This window comes from Armigeres subalbatus, chromosome 2 (genome assembly GCF_024139115.2).
Source record: "Armigeres subalbatus isolate Guangzhou_Male chromosome 2, GZ_Asu_2, whole genome shotgun sequence".
Taxonomy (NCBI): Eukaryota; Metazoa; Arthropoda; class Insecta; order Diptera; family Culicidae; genus Armigeres; species Armigeres subalbatus.
In genome coordinates, this window is record NC_085140.1 from 259,026,563 (window position 1) to 259,052,396 (window position 25,834).

The window sequence follows — 25,834 nt, forward strand, 5'->3', positions numbered from 1 at the left end:
ATCTTTAAGATAATTAATTGAATGATATAATAACAATTTAATCAGATTTGCAAAAACAAAAACGATCTGATTACCATCACAGATATGAATTACATAACTTTTCATTACTATCCAGCAAAAGGTAAATTAAGAAAAAATGTTGTTTTCATCTACAGATTCTCATAAGCATCGGTAGTGATACTTCGAGTTTATACTAAAATGCAAAACTTGTGATACCTCTCGCACAGATTTCAAAAGTTCCACCAAGAATCGCGTTTCATGTTTATACAAGACCACTTAACGTGTATCACTCGTAAGCATCAATAAAATTAATAATCTAAGTCGCCAACAAAACTAAAACTTGTGTTACCGCTCCGTCGATATCAAAAGTTTCGGTATCAACCACGGGAACAAAACTCTACCAGATAGCCCATTACTAATCCGAAGAATCATTCAAACAGTTGAAAATGCGCAAGACTGTACATAAATTTAAAAAATCATCCATATCTGCTTTGCGCGCGCGAGACTCAAACTTTTGTAGACTACACAAAAAAAAGGTCAAATTACAATTACGTCAATATATATAAAATCCATCATCATCATCGAGGCGAACAAATAAAAAAATACAATTGTCCAAACAAACAATCCGTAGGTCAAACTTCGTCAAGATACAAAATTTATTGAATTATAATGCATAGTAGGGATGCTCGAAATGTGTTCTTATGTTCCAGGTGATGTCTTTTGTTTGTTATTTTATCATTTCCATCATAACTATATGAATAGATATCATTTTTGGTAATGAAATATAAGTATATCTCCAAAATCGCATTTTTTTAAATCCGTTGCTTTACTCCCACAGCTCTAGTGAAAAATTGAACACCCCTAGATACAATATTTTGGAATGTCCAGAAACTAGAAGAGATGGCTAAGAGGTTGGTGAAAAAACTGAGAAAATCGGTTGAAAAACCACTGAGATATAGCCATTTGAAAATTTAGTTACAACGATTTTCTGAACGAATGAATCCTAGTGTTAACAACCGAAGGCTAAATACTAGAATTTTGTAATGAATCATCAGCTTTGAGAATGTTTACAGCAGCATATCATGTGCTTCGAATTTCACTAGATTTTAATCGAAATTTTGTTTTAGCAGGTACCAGCTGTCAGCGATAAATAGGATTGTAGAATATCAGCATTTTTTTCGATTTTTATAGATTATAGTAACAATTGCTTAGCTATGGTATGAAGTCTCATCCTCTTCTTCTTTATTTTTAAGAGTAATACTGCAATTATCAGATATTAGTTTTACTACGACAATTTGATCAGGATTTATCATTATTGAGGAAATTCTGCTCGCATAGTAGATATTTTACTGCTTAAATTTATGAAAGGATATTACTTCCGTAATCGACTATTTTCACATTCGCATCATATTAGCGTACAACAACGATAGGCCATTTCTCCCAATTACGGTTATTTATTTTTGCAGAACTATTCTCGCCTGGAAGTTTTATTACGCTGCCGTGGATTAAACTTTTACGATTCGCCTAATAGATCTTATTTGCGGAGCACAAACTCGCCGACAATTGTACGAAAACCCAAATTAGCCGAGTTTCGAGATTCGCGACAGACCGGTTCGTGAACCACTAGGGATTTCGTCATCGATGGAAGCAAACAAAGGTTATTAATGGTTATTTTATTACTGCACGGTTTCATCTTCACGGTCTCACGAGCGGCCAAATATATCAAACAATCGCAGAAATGCCTCAGCGGATGGCCCCACGTAGAGATAAGCCGTCAACCCACTTGTGGGCCAACGATCGCATAAACTAAGCTGGAATGGAAGCAACGTGAGTAGATTAAACGGCTAATCGGATAATTGTGGTACGATTTTGTTTTCCCTTCGATGTCATCCGCTGTCCGGTTTTGGAGGGTGGTGACCGCCCTCTAACCGAATCGTACTTTGCCGTCAATCGGTGTGTGTTTTCGGGATAAATATTTGTTGTCGATATATGAGAGATTTTGGGCAAAACAACCGCTTCTATAAGAAATATTTTAGTAAATAAGCATTAAATGACGTACATTCGATTGCAAAATTAATCGGCGCTTGAATTTTGGGTGAGCATACACTTTACTAATTTGTGTTAGATAAATTCGATCGAAACAAAAAGTAGAGTGAATTTTGTGAAAAATTGCTTAAAAATACTTTCAACATGTTCTCTAATTATGTAACATAACTACAACTACTCACTCTGGTCAAATGTCGAATAACTACAACTACTCAAACCATTTTGATTTTGATCTTTCGTTTAGCTTACCCGATTACTAGCTAAAGATCTAAATGTTAAAAAATAATAAACTGAGCGATAAAATTGGCTTTATTATTTTCTTTCGATATAAGATGAATTAAGACCGTGAGATGGAAAACGGAACAGTTTTGTTATATTCAAATGATTTTAAATATTAAAAAAATGTACTTTTTTAAATCTTGAATATTGGAAACCTTTGATATACATATCATTGAATCAAGTTACTAAGGTACTAAGGTATTACAATTAAAAAGACTAATGTCGTAAGATTACTTCGAAATACTCTGATTAAAATCTTTTTAACATAATCAGGATGTGACAATATTGTTTATATGCAAATATAGTATACGAAAATGGAAGAAACTGGCGGTTTTACATATCATTCCTTATAATAGCAGATCGTATATACCGCATCGTTATGGCTCTTTTCATTTTGCTAGTGGCATATCGAGTTGATTAGTTAAGGTAGAGCCAGATAGAAATTACCAGCGTTTGCGTTCCCGTGGAGCGGACGCTTGGTACTTCAGTATGCTACGCAGCCAATCATGAATTAAGTCATTTAGTTATTGCCGTACGGTTTTACCCCACGAACCGCTGAACGGAGCAGGACTGGGAAAAAATTACAATAACCGTGGTCACGTACCGGATGTGGCTCTGTTAGAGGTATTTGTTCGCATATGAGCTTGGTCTTGACGTTTATATTCCGCTAATTTATCAATGAGCTGACGCTCAGCGTGATGCCAATAAATGCCATAAATGCTGAACATCACGAACGGACGGCTTGCCTTTCAGTTTCCTCACTGACTGGCTGACTGACTAACTAACCAACTGCCGTCAGGGCCCTGCCTGCTGAATGACATTGATTTTGATGGCATGTGTGATAACATTTCACAAACAGCAGTTTGTGAAAGTACACGAATTATTACCAGGTCTTCCTTCTGTTAAGCAGACACGCCCAATTAGTGACCGTTATTTACTACTAGGGGGATAATTCATTGTGTGATTGCTGTTATAATTGTTGCTGCTTGGATCGAGGTATTATAGGACATCGTGTCGGTTGAATAATTACCTCACGCTCTTGGCAATGAAAGTACTTACAATTTGCTATCTAGTACGAGTAGATTACTGCCTTCAGTCTTTGTAATAGATGAACACACTCGTTCAAATCGTCCAACGGGGCATTTACATTTCAAGATTATTATGGGTGAAAAAACACATTAGGCCATTACGTGTATTTACCACATTAATAATATGTGGATAGCTTATAACAATAATCAAATCAATTAAGAAACACGGACTTTGTGTATAAAAAATAGGTTAACCATTGGTATCTGTTAAGTAATATACAAACTGTGATTTTCATTGGCTTGATTTTCATTGGCTTTTGACATTTTTTTTGCAATTACTGATCATAATACCTGGTTTACAGTTCGTCTTTGAGTGATAAAACGGCCTACTTTTCCATACTAACGGAATGGGTGCTTTAATGACCATTATGCAATTCAAATGCATAAAATCCATTATAGCGCTTATTTGGGTGCTATAATGAAAAACCAACATCAGAACAGTAGTTACATGACTACATTTTGCTGAATTAGCTTGGGTAAGTGCTCAAATAGTGTATTCTCTACGTCGCGTTATAAATTAAACAGTTATCATTCAAGGACAATTCAATTCAATTCAATCAAGGACAAGACTTCAGAATTTTCCAAAGGCAAATTCATCTATCGCTTGAAACTCGTCGAGCTATGCAATTTGACACGATAACATGGAATATAATTGTTCTCTGCAGCAAGAATGATCATGTGAAGTAAAATAGTCTGTACCATTTTGGTACAGATTTATCATATTAAAGCCCATTTTTCGTCATTGCAAAATATAGCGTGCGCAACTCGGTGCAAAACTGGTACAACTCGTGCTGAAAAAATCATCTTTTTGTAACTAGTTGCACAAACTACTATTTACCTATTGGGAGAGTTGGAATAAAGGGAGTACGGAATTAAAATGCATCACTTTCAAAGCTCGATAACATTTCGCCTCCTTTGTTGATTATAAAGAAATTTTGTGTAAGACGGCTTTAGCATGTGTTAACTACCATGCATGATCTTGTGCACTCACCACATCTTATGAAAAAATAGTAATCAAATTTCGTGCCAATGACTCTAAGTTCACCAGAGTTGCGCTTGCGGCCGATCGAAAGATACAGGACGACATTCAGAAAAAAATCATTATAAAACGAAAAAACCTTGATTAATCCACCTAGCGGTGTTGATGCCTTTCTCGTACAAAAAAAACATAAGTGAGTGTTTTTTAGCGTGTTTTGCGCATAGTAAATAGTATTTTGGCCATAACTTCTGATCCCATAGTCCAATCTGGCCAATTTTCAATAGCATACAATGGGACAGGATTCTCAGTCGAATGGAACTTGTTGCGAGTAATTCGGTCAATGCTAAGTTTCAAAAAGTGTGTCTACAAAATTTTGTACACATACACACATACATACATACACACAAACAGACATCATCTCAATTCGTCGAGCTGAGTCGATTGGTATATAACACTATGGGTCTCCGAGCCTTCTATCAAAAGTTTGGTTTTGGAGTGATCATATAGCCTTTACGACGAAGGGCAAAAAGGCAAAAAGGTGGAATTGGCCTTTCGAGTCAACATTTTTTATTGGCTAATATTACTAAACGTTAATATGTTCGATCATTTGATTCCTCAGGGTAACTTTCTCATTTGTTTTCTCGCTTCAAAAGTAAAAACATAAAGAAAAATGGCTGAAATTTAATTTTGTACTAATATTCGGGAGAGCATCAATCTCATTGTTCAGCCTTGTTCACACTGCAGCACTTTTCTGATTTTTTTTGGTTTCGATTTTTGTAATAGTTAGGGGCGTCAATAAACATGGGTTCTTTGGGAAAGTTGACCTTAGTTAAGTCAAATAATCGACTGAGACAATAAAATAAATAAAATAAGTTACCGTCGTTCGGGGTGACATTGGACCTAGGGGGTAAGATTGGACCAAAAACGAAAAATGTTTCAACTCCTAATATCTCAGAAACTGTTACGAATTTTGATGAAAACTTCAAACAGTTCGAAATTATAGTAAAATTCACGTCTAGGAAATCACAAAACAAATTCCAAGAACTAATTGTGCTCGTACCATACTGCTTGGAATTTGAATGTAAAACTATTGATCGAATGAACCCGTATTAAAATAGTGTCAGTAATGCCCCACAAATCTATTACATAACTAGTTTTTAGATCAATAGATACCTGGTTATCATGTTACGATAATCTATTGTTGTTTTATCGAATTTTATGAATATTTATGTAACGATTCTGGTTTTTTTTGTAGCAAGGAACAATGCACGCTAAAAAGGGGTGAGATTGGGCCAAGCCTTTAGTTGATTTCCCTTACATAGTTGGTAAGAGCCGTAATGTAGGCCATTATTTTCAAGGAACGATTGAATTGTTGCATCGTCACCGCTGAACTATTTCATTTGGCCCAATGTCACCTCAATGTGCGGGGTGAGAATGGACCAATTTTGAACAACATATAACTTGGAAGAATTTCCCTCATTTATTTTTTTCCCTAAACAGCGGTAAATTTATTATTCAAGCTTGTACCAAACTAATTAAAACTTGATTCTTGGAGCATACCAAATTTTGGTCCAATGACACCCCCGATGACGGTATTTTTGTTGTTGTGAAGGAATGAAAGCACAACAATGATGGGTAAGGACAAACTCTTATGAATTCTTCTTCTTATTGGCATTACATTTAATTTCGCGAAATCGAATCATGGATAATGTTTCTGTTAGAATTGATGATGAAAAACTTGATCGCGTTCGGGAAATTAAATATCTTGGCTTGATTATTGATGATAAAGTGAAATTTGATTCTCATATCAACAATGTCATCAAGAAAATAGCCAAGAAGTATGGAATTGTTTATTTGACTATGGTGTTCATTTTCAAAATAATAAATGGATTACTGCCTTAATATTTGTTTAATCGAATTGAAAAAGGAAGTGGCATCATTATTTTTTATGGAGCTTCACAAAATTCATTATTATGTAAGGGAATAAACGCATTCAATTCGACACATCAAGCGTGCAAGGTTGGTTGGGGTGGTAGTAGGGGTGTTGGTTGATTATTAATTAACTCAGTGCTACTTGTGATCCTCTTGGTCGATCTCAACCAAATTTGGAACACCTATTCTTTATTTTAAGGAGACAACGATAGAAGTAGGAAAATGTTTGGAAATGTGGGAGGGGTGGTAATTGTTTAATTGTTTAGTTGTTCAACTCAAATAAACTAGAAAAATATGGGGTTTCAATACCAGTTTGAGAGAGGCGTTTTATGACCACCAAACTTCTTTAGGACTTTAAGTCAGGTGGAGGTAACAATAAAATAAATAAATAAACTCAGTGTAACGCCTGTACCCTTTGACCGAATTGAACCAAATTTAACGAATATTGTTTGCCTAAGAAAGACGATATGATACTGGATTTGTGTGTAACAGAGGATTGAGAGAGGGCATATTTATGAAAGGAACAGTTTTGTATATCTTTTTGATGCATTGGTCGATTTATCTAAAATTTGGAACATGTATTTTCTACCCAAAGGAAACAATTAAAGAGAGGTTGAGAGGGTTATTAGGAATAAGCAGAAAAATAAAATTTCCATTAAGAATTAGAAATTTTCCATAAAAAATTAGCAAATTGCCAATAAATAAATCAGAGTATGAGCAATAAATAAATAAAAAATTCTACAAATAGTGCACAATTTTCATAAACAATTGAAAATTTTCCACAAAACAAAAATAAATTACCACTTTTAAAAGCAAAAATTGCAATTATAAAAAAAAGAATTTTCAAAATCTTCCATGAAAAAAAAACATACAAAATTTCCATAAATAAGTCAATAATAGCAATAAACAATTACAAAATTTTCAACAAAGTATTTTGTTTCCTTAAAAATTTAAACATTTTCCTCAAAATAGTCATTAAAAAAATAATAAAATTTCAATTAAGAAACACAAAAATGGCATAAAACAGATAAAATTTTTAATGAACTTTAAAAGCTTTTAAAGAAGGGGTCATTTATAGAAAAATGCTCAGTTTTATTGCTTTTATGATTTTTTTCTTTGAAAATTTGCATATTTTTTATTGCTCTTTATTGATTTTTTCGTGTAAGGTTTTTAATTTTTTGTGGAAAATTTTGTAACTGTTTATTGCTAATATTGGTTTATTTATGGAAATTTTGTATTTTTTCCGCGGAACAATTTCAATTCTTCTCTTAAAATTGTACAATTTCTGTTTTTAAAAGTGCTTATTTTATTTTTCTTTTGTGGAACATTCCTAATTGTTTATGGAAATTTTGCATTATTTGTTGAGAATTTTTATTTATTTATTGCTCATACCCTGATTTCTTTATGAGCAATTTCCTTATTTTTATGTAAAATTTATATTTATTTAGGGAGAATTTTTAATTTAAGTCTTTGGACTCCCGTATCCATTGGGGTTAGGTATCGTTTATAATACGAACAATTCAGTATAGCTTCTGGACCCAATTGCAATATTTTCTAACTTTAGCAGACAATGGTAGATAGGGTGGGACAGTCATTGTGAAAAGGGAAAGGTGCGGGTTGTGAAGAGTGCGAGGCTATGCATTAGTATATTTATCATAATAACATATGTATGTCAGAAATAATGGACGTTAGGCATAATTTAACTTCCCCATTCTTTAGTTCATCCGAGGTTTTCCGATTCTCGGAAAAATAGTTGCTATAGCCCCGTCATCTATTTTTTTTTTCTATTTTGAGCTTCCTTTCAAAAATTCTCAAACATTTTTCCTCCTCATTAGGCTATATTTTGTTTTCTTTATTATTGAGGTCTCAGGCCTGGGTTGGTCCACCCCAGGAAAAAGCTATATTAGTGTTAATATGATAAATACGGTCCAGCCACCTAAGGAAATTGCGGATCGATCACACTCATCCATACATATTCTCTTTTCTCAAGCACGTGCCTTCTGTTGTAGCCCACAGTATCGAAGAATGTTTGTTTACCAGCCGATGATTGCTAAAACGGCTCAAATTGATAGCGTATATGGTTATTGCTTCTAAGTGTTCCCACCGGTAGGCAATGAATATTTTTCCATATTCCATAAATATTCTCATCTATCTCAAATGAAAAAAAAAAAATGCAATGTTCCTCCAAGGATTCCGATGAGAATACTTCAGTGATTCCGATGGAAATGTTCCAGGGTTTCCGACGAGAATCGCCAAAGATTTCGATGGGAATCCTCCAAATATACCGAAAGAAACCTCCAGTGATTCTGAAGGCAATCCACCAGGGATTTCGACAGGAATGTTGCAGGGATTCCAATCAGAATCTTCTATGGATCCTCCATCCTCCAGGAATTCCGACGGGAATATTTCAGGAGTTCCAACGGGAATGTTCCAAAGATTCCGTTGGAAATCCTTCATGAATTCCAACGTGAATGTTTCAGGGATTTCGTAGGCAATGTTCCAGGGATGTAGAAGCAAATCGTCGAGGGGGTCCTCGAATTCATCCTCCAGGGATGTTGAAGCCAATTGTTGGTGGATTCCGAAGCAAATCATCGAAGGGTTTCGAAGCAAATCGTTGAATGATTCCGAAGCAATTCGTCAAGAAATTCCGAAGTAAGTCGTCGAGGGAGTCGGAAGTAAATCTTCGAGGAGTTCTTCTGAAGCAAATCGTCGAATAATTCCGACGCAATTCGTTGAGGGATTCCGAAGCGAATCGTCAGAGGGATATTCTGAAACAAATCTTTGAACGATTCCGGAGGAATTTCGAAGCCAATCAACGAGAGATTCTGAAGCAAATCCTCCATGGAATATGAAGTGCATCCCCCACAGATTCTCAAGGGTATCCCTCAACGAAACCGAAAGAAATCAAGTGTGAATTCTTTTGGATTCCAGTTGGAATGCTTCGATAATTCTGAAAAAAAATCTTCAGAGATTCAAATTAAAATTCCTTTCGGATTCCGATGAGAATCCTCCTCGGATCCTGATGGGAATATGGAGATTATTATGCTGCTAGGCAAGCGAAAGTCTACTAAAAAACTGTCACTCCAGTCCGTGATGGATGACCAGATGTCTTCGACTGTTGGCGGAGTACCACACCCAAAAAATTCTGCACGTTGTTTCCACCTGAAAAAGTACGTAGTTTTTTTCCACCTGAAATTACGTGTGCACGTAAAATGTACCTGAAAATTAGAGTTTCCATTTCCCGGCCATTTTCGTTGTCCCGGGATTCGAGATGAACTTGTTTGTATATCCCGGGATTTTTCGATGTTTTCTTAGAAAACTTATTTTTTTATTTAAAAACGATTTTATTCAATGTTCAGGGGTAAAGTTCATATTTTAGAAAGGCCAGATAATACAGAGCTCAAATTGGAACTCAATTCAATTCTAATTTGAATCGATTCCTTCGAAAAAAAAAAACGACTTCAAGAAGCAAATAATATTCACGTTTTTCTCGGAAGGTAGAGGTATGGGAGGCTCGAACTTTCGGTAGCTTGTGGTCAGCAGCAAGAACCAAAAAAAAAACACTTGTACTTGCGCATGTGCTGGAAAGTTTGTTGTACGAACGTCGATTGGAAGGACATGAATTGGATCAAATTGGATTGTTTTGGAGGCAAGAAGCTCAGGAAGACTGACTCAATGTTGGGCGGCGCTAGGAGATAAGCAAGGCGAATGTCAGCTAGTGTACACAGCCTCGCTGTAGACGGGAGATGAGTAGGAAGCAGGCGTCAAATAGATGTAGCTGATCTTGTAATGTAGATACTTGTCTTTAATAATAGAGAGCTGTAGCTGCTGGAAAAAGTATCAGTCAGTAACCCTCCATTGAGTGGTATAGGAGAATCTAATAATTTTTGTGAAGGTGAAGTGAAATTTTCATGTCTGTTCCTCTCTTACTAATTTAATAATAAGATGATATCGATTGTGCATCACAAAGAACCTTGGCTCCGTATACATGCCTGAGCCTACCAAATAAACGAACTTGAAAAAAAATCATGTCCGATGGGAGGTATAAAAATATGATATGAGTTTATCACCTAAGTTGGGTTTCGCGTTCAAAACAAGAAGAAAATTTACACTGTTTGCGAACCGGAAATGAAACAGTACTTTTTGTCCTGGGTATCCCGGGATTTTCGGGATTTCAAACATAATATCCCGGGAATCGGGAAAACCCGAATTTTCGTAAATCCCGGGATTTTTTGGGGATGGACACTCTACTGAAAATTCAGGTGGAAACAACGTTTAGATTATTTGGAATGCACGATTGCTTTGATTGATATTTTGGTGGCTCTCCGTTGTTGTTCATTTCAAGCTTACTTTGATGCTTTCAAATCAATTAGATAAGGTACACTGGGGGAAGTGGAAAATGGGGTAAGTGTAAAAATCGACTCGAAAAATTTCAATTGTACAGACTTTACAGATTTTACCACACCATAACATTGTGCAAAAATATACTTTAATGTTTACACTAATACTATGTTAAAATCTGTGTTATACTTACACTAACACAGTTTACGCTGGAGCTGTCATTTTAGGTTTCGCGAAAAGTTAATTTTTGCATTCATAAAATCAATTCTTACTTGCATAAACTGTTCATTTTTCCAGTGATTTTGCACCTCAGGTGACCAGTATAATACAAATAAACTAATCACATTCAATTTGTAGTGGTTGGTAGCATGAAAGCAAATATTTCAAGGCTTTTACACTTACCCCTGGTATCGAATACTGCGGGGAAAGTGGATAACGTTTTGATTACGCAAATTTTTCCTTTTCTTCATGGTTTATTTCTATATCTATGAATCTTAATATGTTCCTTCTTTGTTATCATTGTGATTTCAGTATTGATTGGACTAATATACATAAGAAAACGCCTGATTAATCCACCTATCGGTATTGATACCTTTCACATGTTTTACAAATGAAAAAAAAAATGTATGAGAAAGATAAAAATAGCACTGATAGGTAAATATATTCCATAATACATATTTATAACAAGTTTCTTTCATATTTATAACAAGTTTCACCGTTGAATGCAATTTATTGCAAACAAATCGGGTAGAGACAAGTGCATGAAAATAGGTGATAATTTTGTACGTGTATTGCGCACGCACATATAAACAAACACACACATACCGACATTTTCTCAATTCTTTGAACTGAGTCAATAAGTTGATTACACTGTAAGTCTCATTCTCCCTAAAAAAAAGTTCATCTATGGGGCGAAAATACTGATTTCACGTATACATAGTGTTCGAGAAGGGACAACCAGCACTCCCCTAGCTATTACAAGAATTCCTTGGGGACCTATTCCTTTAATCCAATGAAATTATTCAACAAAAGATACTCAGAGCAATTGCCGTCTTGATTTTAATCATATATCACTACTCATCACAATTAAAGGTCAAGATAACTTGGGTTTTCCACTTACCCCATTCCGCTAGGGTAAGTGGAAAAATAACTCCTAAATTTCAAATATATTTTTATAAATTTCAAGCGACTAAAATGGTATGAATTACCGTACAGTTGGTGCAAAATGGACTGTTCTTGCGAGCCCATAATGATTGAATGCATTTAGATCATTTAAATTGCTTTTACAATAATTTGAACACGAATGATCGATTTTTCCTTTTCCACTTCCCCCAGTGTACCTTAATGCCTTTCCATAATGAGCACCAAGTGCAATTTCATTGACAAACAGAATTGTTTCTCAGAAATGAGATACAAGCTCATTTTGTCTTCCACTCATTTTATTATGATAGGGTTTATATCATATGGGAGATAACACTTTTGGCTTCAAAAATTGATATCACTGCTATCTAACTTTCCAAATCCTATGGGGGAGGGACTAATTTGTTTCTAGGGAGGGCTACGTCCCCACTAGCCCCCCCTTATTTACGCCAATGGATATATCAATAACAAAATGCAATATACTCTCCCGAGTAACACACATGTTGTAGAGCAGTTACAGTAGCTCAAATGCAGCAAAATTTGGTCACATTTGAGTTGCTGCAAACAAATCAGCGTGAGCTGTGCTGCTAGGGCTGTTGGTTTTATCATTCTCCGAATGTAAAAAACCTGCGAATCAATCTGGCAACTCCGAGCAAGGCCAGGTACATACAGCTATTTAAAAAATAAGAATACCAAACACTCTTTTTAAAATATCGTGAAAGAAGGAATTATCTATATTGAACTGCAAAAAACTGCAATCCAACACTGTTGCAAGTTGCTTGTTGTCAAGATAATGTCACTTACAGCTCTCAAAATTCTCAACCATTTTGTTAAGTGGTAGCCCTTAAAGGCTAGGCATTGCTTGAGGTACCTCTATGCATTTTCGCTAAGAAATCATACTCTAGTTGAAATACAGATTTTCATTTGGGTTCTGTTTCGTTGTTCAGAATAATTCAAACTATTATGACTTTACTTCTCTGAAAAGGTAGCCAGGAATAATTTCTCAGTCAATTCAGAAGCTATTCCGAGGTAACAAGATGTTTTTGTAACTTAGAAAATAGTTCTTTCCCGAAAATAATAATGAAATAATGAAGCCTTTTGATGATTAGGCCGATACAATATTTAAAAACTATTTTGTCTCCCAAAAAATAATATTTTGAGGGGGCAACATAATAAATTTCGGATAATTTTGAGGATTTTCAAAACATTCTTTAACAAATCCGACCTACCTAACAAATCTTGACCTTTCGGAGACCAGTAGGACCTAATGTTAATTACATATTTGTAACGGCCTTAGTTCTTTTTCGTTTCCTTCTGGTACCTCAAATAATCAATAAATAATGTACCAAATAGTCTTTTGATATTTTTTTAAAATTTTCTATCAGAAATTTCTCTGGGTGCTGCTTGAAAAGAAACTGAAATTCTATTAGAGCAGAATGCTAGAATAGAGAAATGTTATCCATATTTTGTTCAAAAGATCCTTTATTGTTCCTTTGAAATACATCTTCCCTTCCCGCGATTTTCTATAACGAGATTTGACACAGAGCTCTTCCCTGGAGTTCTTCAAGAAATTGGCATTGAAGTGAAAGCGCTGAAGAAGCTGTAGAAGTATATGTGACATGGTATCCACCGGTTTCTTAAATTTAACTTCAAATATTATCAAATTCAGCCAAAGAATAATCAAACATTATTTCCATGGATGCATCAATAAATTCAATTAGATATTCTTTTTGAAGTCTCTTCCTCAGAGTTTTCTATCAAAGCTCATCCAAAAACTTTCTGTTCTCTACAATTTTCAAATCAAATTAGGGGAAAAGTGGGTAAAACCGACACCTTAAGCAACTTTACAGTTCCCCAATCTATGAAGAAATTTTCCGGTCTAGAATTTTCATACAAACATACTTTGGCCATGAGGTCTCAGGACAATATTTCTTGATAGAATTTGATTTATGATGAAAACGTAAACAGTCCATCTTCTAGCCCAACCATCTGGGGTGCGGGTAAGATCGACACCACATGAGGGTAAAACCGACACATCAAGTCTTTATGGAATCGAACATCAAAAAAAAAAAAAAAAAAAATTTTGTATGAAATTCATGTTTAGGGGACACTCATAAACGATGGTTATACAAAATTTTATATATTTAAAATCATCACCACATAATATATTATATATATATATATTATATTATATATTATCATATTTTATTTAGTTTCTTTAGTGGGTCGGGTGAAAAATATATAGAGTATAAAAATGTTAGTAACAAATTTATTAACTACTGTAAATTTTGACCTACATTCTAAATTTCACTTTTTTGTTAAAAAGTTGTTTATAACGGCGATTTAAAATAAATGCGTGTGGTGCAGTTATGACAAGAAATAAAAATGACTAGTTCCGTAGGTGACAAGCTACATGTGGATCACGAAAGAACAACACTAGAAAACGGATTAAATATATCTAAGAGCAAAATAAGCCTAGAAATACGGATCTTCTTTGAGCGCTATTGTTCTCCGACCTGCAGGTTTCCTTGGTGACTCAATATTACCCCCTAGTGCCCCTAGACCAATTGTCACGCCCAATGATGGTATGGTATAAAATCAGTCTATGATTAAGTAATATTTCCCGGCGCCTCGTTTTCCAATACTTGAATTATATTATGCGAATGATGAGTCTAATAAAACAGAGTTATTTTGGGATTCGATGGCAGGCGTCGAATTTACCCCAACTGATATCATAATAATGATGAGATGCATGTGGATGTTTATATCTAGAAAAGTTAACTTTTTTTCCACAACATACACAAAATGATTTTCAATTATGGATCAGAGATGGATTAAATACAGAAAAACAACAAATTATTGTCGAAAAAGCTTATATACCGATGCCAAAATTTTACATAATTCATCTCCTCAATGGTGATCAAGGCTAATTGTCTGTTTTTAAGACTTTCACACGTCTCCGCCAGTTGCAAAATTACTAGAAACACAAGAAATCAAACGTTTATTCAAAGTGTGTCGAAATTCTGTCCGATAATCACTTGCAATCAGAGATTTGAAGTGGTGTCGGTTTTACCCGCAGTGCCGGTTTTACTTTAGTTTTGTTTTTGTTACAAGAAGTAACTGAATGTTTTATAAAGAAGTATACATCCTTATGTAGGGGCCCTCCTTAGCCTAGAGGTAAGACGCGAGGCTATAAAGCAAGGGCATGCTGAGGGTGGCTGGGTTCGATTTGGAAATTGTCTCGACTTCCCTGGGCATAAAAGTATCATCGTGTGGAAAATGTGAATAATTGTTCTGTTCGATGGAAATATGTGACAAATGTGCTCAAGATTTATGACAGCAAAACCCGTTTTTCGTCGAACAGTCGAACAAGAATGAGTACAGACATATTGAAAGCAAAACTCGGCCAACCAGTCCCGGTCTCCCCTATGGTTGTTTGCCTCGAGCATACAAAAAAACGTAAATATTTGTTTGTGTTTTTAGGTTTTCTGAACATTTTTGTATTCGAGAGGGTGAAGATTTTTTATTTTAATTTGGTCTCTGTGGGAGGGGGAGGGGTGGTGTTTATGTCATTGGTGTTCATAATACTGCATAATGTTGACTTGAAAAACAGTTTTGAGTGAAACACGCAACTAGGTCCACAACCGGAGACACTTCCGTATATATCGGAAGACATACTAATTATCTCTATGGTGTCTTGACTGTTAAATATATGTGATGGGATTCGGCTTTACAGTCTCTGAATTGTTCAAACAATAATGTTAAACTGCCCGACGTTTCGGCTGTGTTTGGCAGCCTTCTTTTAGGGAAATTGAAAGGTTTTTTTTTTATTATTAACTATTTACATTAGGTACTCCGAACATTCTATCGTTTTAACACCTACTTAGTTTTACTATTTTCGTTGTTTTGTTACACTGTAATCTTGTGTCGTGTTGTCATTTATGTTTTCTATTTTCTGTGGGAGAGGTGGTATGTTTTACAATTTGTGTTTTAATAAACTTATTTTGTTCTTACGATTATCGTGGATTTTATCAAAAAATATTGTTCAATTTGTTCGCACTATCAATCACGGACCCTGTTTAACTGTCTGTTCAAAATGGTGAGCTTTCATTTTTGGCGCTTTTTTGGCTCATTATGGTTAGACTAGATTTGTTGTCTGTGTTATCTTTGTATCGTTTTCGATCCTTTTATAGACGAGTTTTGTAAATGTGTAGTACATGTGTAGTACATCTGTACTACGATTAACTGTATTGGTAGTGTTTGCAATATGGCACATTTCCAAAATCGGAAGATTGCCTGTTTTGTATGTTCCCCCAGAAGAAGGCTGACAAACACAGCCGAAACGTCGGTTAGTTAAAACATTATTGTTTGAACAATTTGCAGACTGTAAAGCCGAATCCCATCACACATACTAATTATGTATCCTGGGAGAGACCATCGACATTGAGGAAAACTCCACACACCTCGCCAATCGAAGAAGACATGTCTACCCGACTAGAAGGTTATATCACAATTATATCAACATATGTTATTATGTTATACCAAATTTTCATAACAAAATGTATTAAAAAATTGGTGCAGGATGTGGTTAAAATAACTAAATTTATATCAAAAATAACAATAGTTGCAACAAAAAGCTTTCATTTTTTTTTTACAATATTACTACAAAAATAACACATTTTGTTAGCAAAAATAACTAATTTATAATAGAATCAGATACACAATATTTGGCTCCAGACTGTGACCAAAAAACAGTTTTTTTCTGAACATAAAACTAAGCGCATTACTAGTATGGGAACCTTTTCAAAGCGTTTTGATATTTATGGCTGAGAGACTTAGCATCACCCATTTTAATTGCCTACTTTGAGGCAATGCAGTGTTAATATATTTTAAAATCATATTTCGATATAATCTTGTTACAAAATTCATAAGATAATGGTTACTAACAACCAAATTCCATCAAAATAAGTTTCAAATATCACAATGTGTTAAAATTATGTTAAATTTTTGTTATGCTCTCCTAGTCGGGTACATATCATGCTGGAACTATTGGCGGCACAAAAATGGAAGACATCAATACGGGCATACGACATTTATATGTATATTAGCGTGCCAATGAAATGCATTGAAATTAAAAACGAAATTAAATTGAAAAAACATGGTTCACAAGTTTCATTATCCCTAAATATGACGCTTGCAAAATATGAGCTTAATTGGACATGATTCAAGGATGCTTCTATATCAAAGTTTTGAAATTGTTACCTATGATATTTGTTTCTTAAGATCCCTCTGGAAAAATCAAAATATATTTTGTTTTCGATGCTAAAATTACTTAATAATGCATGAATCTTATAATATTTACACATTAAAAAAATGGGGTTTCTCTTAGAAACGGGGAACGTATATGCAATGTCGGAAAAGTTTCGTATATGCAATGTCCCTAAAACTTCCTAAGAGAAGGAAATCATTTTTCCAATAAAAGGATCATATTTTGGGTTAACAAAAGTGGTGAGCAATGTCGCTATTTTTTTTACCACGAAAATGTCATTTTTATCGGAACCCTTGGAAAAGTATAATAACTTTGATAAACGTAAAACAGAATAAAAGACATCAGTTTAAGGTCACCGTTGTTTATTAAAGGACATACGAAAACGTATTCATAAATTAATGGAATGATTTCAACATGCTACATCATATATATACATTTTCAGAGATGTGTTTGGAATTCTTACAAGTAATAATACTTATCGCTAGTTAGTTTACATCTAATGCTATCGCTCAAATTAAGAGTAAAAATTCTCACAAGTAGCCAATCGTTGAAATTCGAAGCAGACCTACACAATTTTGCTGCTAACATTTACGATTGTGTTTGTTTTTAACATATCTTAAATACAAGTTTGAACTGTTTCTAATTTTCTTTCCAAATGGAGTGCAAAAAGCGCCGGTTCCGTTCGTAATTAGAAACGTTGTCATTGCCGATTGTCGTGTGTTTTGTGATCTCCGATATTCTTCGGATTATCGATTAGCGTTAATGGCACGGCTTCCAGGTTTCGGTTGATCTGATGATTCTGCTCCGTTTTATTTGGCTTTCTCTCTAGCAAATTGCTGGTGATGTTATTGTATTCGGCTCTTCCAAGAGATTCCAGCAACTTTCGCTGCTTTTTCGTTCGTTCCTTCTGGAAGAACAAGCGAATGTAATAAACGGGGAATACGACGCATTGGCCAGCTGGTTCTTCAGCGTCAATATAAACTCCCCGCACTAGCACTGAATTGGAACAGTTCAAGAGAATCAACAACAATAGTGACACGCCATGAGTTATCCAGTTACTCATTAGCACATCATCTGTAAAATTAGAAAATATGGCTGTAATTTATTTTAAGTATTGTCTGACAATGAAAAATTGTACCTGGTAGGAAATAATGATCCAGCAATTGCCACACGCCTCGCCAGACGTTGATTGTGCCAATAAAGCTGAAGAAAAGGAACAGATCTGCGACTATCACGCGCCACAAGCCTGTTAACCGGTTGCAGGCCCACCGCATCAAGGGTTGGAGGGAGAATGTGACCGCGGTCACGCCATAACCTATCAACTGTAAACAGGCAAAGTTAGCCAACAGTGCTCAATTGGTCTTTTGAATGTTCATCAAGCAATGCTTAGAATACAGTGCACTATAATACATTGTAATAAATATTTGTACGATTGAATGGAATTGTTTACACACTTGACTGTGGCACTTACCACTGAGGCCCATGCAGAGAGAGCGTGATCCTCGGGAAACAGATTCAGATCCAGGAGCACCCAAAAGCCTCGCCAAACAAACACCACTAGCGATCCGATTACAAGCACTGAAAACATACAGTCTAGCACGTACAATCCCGGCTCTTTTGAACCCTGAAACGAACAAAAATATGTATGACAATTAGAAACATGTTTGAAGAAAATTTTATCATTTTTGGGATGCAACGATAATAATTTCAATAGAATAGCTTAAAAATACTTAGCTAAGATATTTATTAGCTAATACTTCTTATCTTTATGATGCAATAATACTGCCTGCATAAGGAGTCAAATAGCAAAACTAATAAATCAAGCTTGTTATACGAATACCATTATGTATTCAATAAGGTGGCTCAAAAAAGTATAGAGAAACATTGAAAGACAGGATGGCACCATTTACGACGAAGAACAATGATACTCATTCAGTTCCTGCAGAATTAAATACAGAATGTTATGCTGGAAGCCGCGAGAAGATTAGACTTTGTCAGGCATAGTTATTAGAGACCATAAAAAAATTAAAATAAGTTTTTTCCATTATATTTTGAGCCACATTCAGTTATAGCATTCAGTTATAATAATGAATTTAGTTATTATAATACCAAGTTAATGAAGTATATGAACTTTAACTGTTTTCAATCACTAGTTTTCGAGAAATGGATATTTTAAAACAGGCGGGCGAAAACTGGGGTCAGGATGATTTCTGGGTGGCTTACTATTCGGCAGGAGCAGGTGAACGTAAACAATTCCTCATTTAAGTATTGGTCAAGGACACCTGCATACATCATAACCACGAAGAAGTGGTTAGTGAAGATAGAATTTCCTATACTCGAAATGTCGAAATGTGAGGACAGTTTTCGGGGGCTCCTAAATGTACGAAAAATTTTGATTTATGTAAATAAGGTTTTGTAGAAGCCCGGAGCCATGCACCACCCCCCTTCCACACGGAACCACCAAAAATCAGGCACCACATCGCTAGGTGGATTAATCTGCTGTTTATTATGGGCCGATGTCCACGTAGCGGTTTTTTACGCTGCGTGCACGCCGCGTTCACGCAAGGTACTCAGCATCAAATGGAGTTATGCACACGTAAACGTGTGCACGACTACATTTGATGCTGGGTACCTAGCCGTGCACGCAGCTTGAAAAAACGCTACGTGGGCATCAGCCCTATTTGGTAATTATTTTGTCCATGACTCCCAAATCTGGGGGGTGCCAAGAACTGGTAAAAACCTGTTCATGTGGTATATGGATAGACCTTAATAAATTTATCCAACTAGGTGAGACTGTTTTGATAAATGTACGGCAAGCCCTATACAAAAATGTTATTTAAAAGTTGAAACATAACTAACAAATTTATTTTTATTTTTCAGATATCTTGTTGACATTTCTGGCGATCAAAACAGGTAGGTAAAAATATTTACAAATGAATTGCATATTATTCGACAATTTGAACGTAGGGAAGATGGGGGTAAAATGGACAGAGTGGGTAAAAGGGACATGGGTCCCGTTTGAGCTGAATCGATAACTTCAATGCCTATTCAACGGGGTCTTATTATATGTTCAAAATTATGAGTACGACCAGTTTAATCACATTTAAATTTTGAAAACTACTTTGCCTAATAATAATTTAATGTGGCAATGGGTAATTTAACTATGGCTGAAATGCAATGGCGATGTAATTTTTAATGTACCGTATTTTAGATTTTAAAACGGAAACCATCAAACCTACTCTGTGTTATCCTCACATTCTATCCAAAGAACGTAAACGGGTTGAATGGGTAATTTATCTCATAAATTTATTTTTGGAAAATTTTCAAAAAATAGTTGTTATTGTGGGGCAAAACGGACAGGTTCTTGTGGGGGTAATATGGACCAAAGGAGTGCATACATTTTACTTCAACATTTAATATTGGTAAGTGTATATTGTTTACCGTCAAAAACAACATGTAATCATTAGTAAAATCAAATTAAAGTTCTCAATTTATCATTTATTATCCAACATTTTTATTCCAAGACGTGTGATATATAGATACTTGGGTTATGCATACAAATAATCAACGTGTTATGTTATTTATTAATACTATCCGTTTTACCCACGCAAACTGTCCATTTCATCCGCATACTTGTATTTTTTCAGCATTATTTTCTTTATCTACAAAATAGAAGTTGATTTTTTTCCGTCGACCATTCAAGACATCGTAGTGCTTGATAATAAGATTTACGTAAGCGGTTTAGATGCTCAATATTACAACTTTTTCCATGTGAAAATTACGCGATTGCTTAGGGTGTACATATTAATCCAATCTAATTTAATAAACAATGTGCACTCGCTTGACTGTGGATATACAACAGTACAAGCACATGTGGAGATTGGACAAATCAAGCATCCGAAAGATATTCAATTTGCAAAAAAGAGCTAACCACTGTGGAGGTTGGTACTCGGATTCTGATGGCTTTTCCGCAAACGTGACCTTTAAGTGGTCTTGTTGTGTAGGGGTTATCACGCCTATCTAAAGAGTAGGAGGTTGAGGGTTCGAGTCCCTCCAAGACACGTGGATTCTTTTTCGCAAATTTCATATCAATTTGTCCATTTCGAAACATATACTGTGCATATGCACAGCCAAGATATTTAACAAAAAAATGGTTTTTGTACGGCCGATATGCAATTAATTGTTAATTAAAAAGCATTAAAACTACGCATTTTTTTTCCATAGATGACTCTTCTTTAGAAGCGTATCTTTTATGGAACATTTCTTCATTTCTAATTTTCTTTTGAGTATTATCCTCGCGCCAAGCGAGGATAATATTCAAAAGAGGACCCGGAAGAGGCCACTGCGTACACGATAACTTTTTGCAGCTGAAATAGAAACGTTTCGATAATTGAAAACATCAATATTTGATTCGATACGTAAATCATAAATCTCAGGAAAAATCATTTATTTTTAATTTTTACAAGAAATTGTTTTGATTTTATCTAACAAAAAAATAATTCATTAAAATTTCTAAGGAAGTTTCTTTTTTATTTTCATAGAAAATTTAGAATATCCACGAGAAAATTCATAGAAACAACTTTTACTTCCAAAAGAAAACCTCTTGAATTCTTTTGAATATCAACGATTTAAAAAAAACATTTCCACAGGTAATTCTTCTAAGTTTCCTCAGAATCTTCTTCCTCAAAGGCTCTACATTTCAACTGAAATTTGTCCTGCTTTTAAACTTAGTATTCTATTAGCATTTTCTCAGTTATTAATTGAAAGGTTTTCCCTCCATTGCAGGAGTATGTATCTTTTGTGGCAAGTACAATGGATACACTATGCCCAGGGTGTCAAGAATGTTTTCAACCCGCCAACATCCTAGACAGGACCGAGATTCTAACACGCCATCTCCGGATTGGCAATCCTACGCCGTTGCTCGAAGGCTATTGGAGGAGTTGAAAAGAAGGCCAAGTTTCAGTTGGAATGTAGAGCCATCGAAGAAGAAGAAAAAGACTTATATAAGCGCACACATAATCATTCTTCACGCAAATCACTTATAAAATATATATGATACTAGTCGACCCGGCACGGTGTAAAAAAAATGGATTATTATCGAAGTTTCATGTACCTCTGATTTTATTTCACAGAAAGTTAGGCAAGGTCATTAGAAATGAGGTATGGGGTGTTTTAAAATATTTCATCGGCAATTTTTTGAAAAGTCAATTGATAACCCAACAACGAATCAATCATTGAAATTATTTCTCAAAATTGAAAAAGTACACATTTGTAGACTTTTTTGAGTAGAAAACCTATCTTGAAATAGATCTAATTATTTGAAAAATATCAATTTCTGTAATTCAAGTCTTCCTAAACTATGTTTTTATTATTTTTTTGCGTTATTTTCATTTTTTTTAGCAATTATCATCTTTTTCCAGCCCAAATATGGTTCTCTATTGAATGTTGTATTTACATTTCTTTCTTCCGACATTCGCACTATGAGACCAGCCCATTGTTAGTCTGCCATATTTTAAAGGGTTCATATTTTCCTCTAGATACAGTGTCTCATCATTTGTGGGGTATATACCATGTACAATATTGTTCAGGGCAGCAGGGACTATGTCCAAGGGCTTGACGATCCCTCCCCAGGCCATCTGCGAGTTGTGGCGCCTGCCTAGGATGTGGTGGGGTTTGACAGTGGGCCCTGTTAAACCTCTATAAAAAGCTGCATGTATCCGCAAGTAGGCTCCGCCAAAGCGACCGTGTGCCGCTCAAAGCGCACAAGCCCAAGTCCTGGTGTTAGGTGGGACGCTAAACAGCCCTGACACGACGGCCCTCCGACGAGACAGGAGGTTTGCGCAGGCCCAATAAGCCGCCTTTAAAAACAACTATTACGAACAACATAGAAGATAATACGACTCGATACAATCGGCAACGACCTAGGCGACGAATAAAGGATCACGATTGGAAGCTTGGAACATGGAACTGCAAGTCACTAGGCTTCGCAGGTTGCGATAGGATAATCTACGATGAATTACATCCCCGCAACTTCGATGTCGTAGCGCTGCAGGAAATCTGCTGGACAGGACAGAAAGTGTGGAAAAGCGGGCATCGAGCGGCTACCTTCTACCAAAGCTGTGGCACCACCAACGAGCTGGGAACCGGCTTCATAGTGCTGGGAAAGATGCGCCAACGCGTGATTGGGTGGCAGCCAATCAACGCAAGGATGTGCAAGCTGAGGATAAAAGGCCGTTTCTTCAACTATAGCATCATCAACGTGCACTGCCCACACGAAGGGAGATCCGACGACGAGAAAGAAGCGTTCTATGCGCAGCTGGAGCAGACATACGATGGATGCCCACTGCGGGACGTCAAAATCGTCATCGGTGACATGAACGCTCAGGTAGGAAGGGAGGAAATGTATAGACCGGTCATCGGACCGGATAGTCTGCATACCGTATCGAACGACAACGGCCAACGATGCATAAACTTTGCAGCCTCCCGCGGAATGGTAGTCCGAAGCACTTTCTTCCCCCATAAGAATATCCACAAGGCCACATGGAAATCACCTAATCAAGTAACGGAAAACCAAATCGACCACGTTCTAATCGACGGTAAATTCTTCTCCGACATCACGAACGTACGCACTTACCGCAGTGCGAATATTGAATCCGACCACTACCTCGTCGCAGTATGTCTGCGCTCAAAACTCTCGACGGTGATCAACACGCGTCGGAGTCGTCCGCCGCGGCTTAACATTGGGCGGCTACAAGACGGTAGACTAGCCCAAGACTACGCGCAGCAGCTGGAAGTGGCACTCCCAACGGAAGAGCAGCTAGGCGCAGCATCTCTTGAAGATGGCTGGAGAGATATTCGATCCGCCATTGGAAGCACCGCAACCGCTGCACTAGGCACGGTGGCTCCGGATCAGAGAAACGACTGGTATGACGGCGAATGTGAGCAGTTAGTTGAGGAGAAGAATGCAGCATGGGCGAGATTGCTGCAACACCGCACGAGGGCGAACGAGGCACGATACAAACGGGCGCGGAACAGACAAAACTCGATTTTCCGGAGGAAAAAGCGCCAGCACGAAGATCGAGACCGTGAAGAGACGGAGGAACTGTACCGCGCTAATAACGCACGAAAGTTCTATGAGAAGTTGAACCGTTCACGTAAGGGCCACGTGCCACAGCCCGATATGTGTAAGGACATAAACGGGAACCTTCTTACGAACGAGCGTGAGGTGATCCAAAGGTGGCGGCAGCACTACGAAGAGCACCTGAATGGCGATATGGCAGACAACGGTGGCGGTATGGTAATGAACCTAGGAGCACGCGCGCAGGACATGCGACTTCCGGCTCCGAATCTCAAGGAAATCCAGGAGGAGATCGGCCGGCTGAAAAACAACAAAGCCCCTGGAGTTGACCAACTACCAGGAGAGCTGTTTAAACACGGTGGTGAAGCACTGGCTCGAGCGCTGCACTGGGTGATTACCAAGGTTTGGGAGGATGAGGTTCTGCCGCAGGAGTGGATGGAAGGTGTCGTGTCCCATCTACAAAAGGGCGATAAGCTGGATTGTAGCAACTACCGCGCAATCACATTGCTGAACGCCGCCTACAAGGTACTCTCCCAAATTTTATGCCGTCGACTAACACCAATTGCAAGAGAGTTCGTGGGGCAGTACCAGGCGGGATTTATGGGTGAACGCTCTACCACAGACCAGGTGTTCGCCATACGTCAGGTATTGCAGAAATGCCGCGAATACAACGTGCCCACACATCATCTATTTATCGACTTCAAAGCCGCATATGATACAATCGATCGGGACCAGCTATGGCAGCTAATGCACGAAAACGGATTTCCGGATAAACTGATACGGTTGATCAAGGCGACGATGGATCGGGTGATGTGCGTAGTTCGAGTTTCAGGGGCATTCTCGAGTCCCTTCGAAACCCGTAGAGGGTTACGGCAAGGCGATGGTCTTTCGTGTCTGCTATTCAACATCGCTTTGGAGGGAGTAATACGAAGGGCAGGGATTGACACGAGTGGTACGATTTTCACGAAGTCCGTCCAGTTATTTGGTTTCGCCGACGACATTGATATCATGGAAGCCTACATCAGACTGAAAAGCGAAGCTAAACGGATTGGACTAGTCATCAACACGTCGAAGACGAAGTACATGATAGGAAGAGGCTCAAGAGATTAATGTAAGCCACCCACCACGAGTTTCTATCGGTGGTGACGAAATCGAGGTGGTTGAAGAATTCGTGTACTTGGGCTCACTGGTGACCGCCGATAACGATACCAGCAGAGAAATTCGGAGACGCATAGTGGCTGGAAATCGTACGTACTTTGGACTCCGCAAGACGCTTCGATCGAATAGAGTTCGCCGTCGTACCAAACTGACTATCTACAAAACGCTTATAAGACCGGTAGTTCTCTACGGACACGAGACCTGGACGATGCTCGTGGAGGACCAACGCGCACTGGGAGTCTTCGAAAGGAAAGTGTTGCGTACCATCTATGGTGGGTTGCAGATGGCGGACGGTACGTGGAGGAGGCGAATGAACCACGAGTTGCATCAGCTGTTGGGAGAACCATCCATCGTTCACACCGCGAAAATCGGAAGACTGCGGTGGGCCGGGCACGTAGCCAGAATGTCGGACAGTAATCCGGTAAAAATGGTTCTCGACAACGATCCGACGGGAACAAGAAGGCGAGGTGCACAGCGGGCAAGGTGGATCGATCAGGTGGAGGACGACTTGCGGACCCTCCGCA

At 37.1% G+C, this 25,834-nt stretch overlaps 2 protein-coding genes across 8 annotated transcripts in view; one reads left to right on the top strand and one right to left on the bottom strand.

The window, feature by feature from the left end:
• LOC134212127 (glucose 1,6-bisphosphate synthase) overlaps nucleotides 1-25,834 on the top strand; it is a 340,080-nt gene that overhangs the window by 63,192 nt on the left and 251,054 nt on the right. For 2 of the 3 annotated variants that reach the window (XM_062689703.1, XM_062689705.1), the window contains exon 2: nucleotides 19,955-19,987. The exons of the other annotated variant lie outside the window; for it this stretch is intronic. The gene's annotated coding sequence lies outside the window, so the exon portion shown is untranslated. The remainder of the gene's footprint in view (nucleotides 1-19,954; nucleotides 19,988-25,834) is intronic. 3 annotated transcript variants of the gene reach the window in all.
• LOC134212129 (uncharacterized) overlaps nucleotides 17,420-25,834 on the bottom strand; it is a 100,777-nt gene continuing 92,362 nt past the window's right edge. For all 5 annotated transcript variants that reach the window (XM_062689707.1, XM_062689711.1, XM_062689709.1 and 2 more), the window contains exons 3-5: nucleotides 18,546-18,698; nucleotides 18,213-18,396; nucleotides 17,420-18,148 (exon numbers count right to left, since the gene is read on the bottom strand). In XM_062689707.1, the coding sequence (XP_062545691.1) occupies nucleotides 17,775-18,148; nucleotides 18,213-18,396; nucleotides 18,546-18,698 (711 nt within the window). In that variant the 3' untranslated portion in view covers nucleotides 17,420-17,774. The remainder of the gene's footprint in view (nucleotides 18,149-18,212; nucleotides 18,397-18,545; nucleotides 18,699-25,834) is intronic.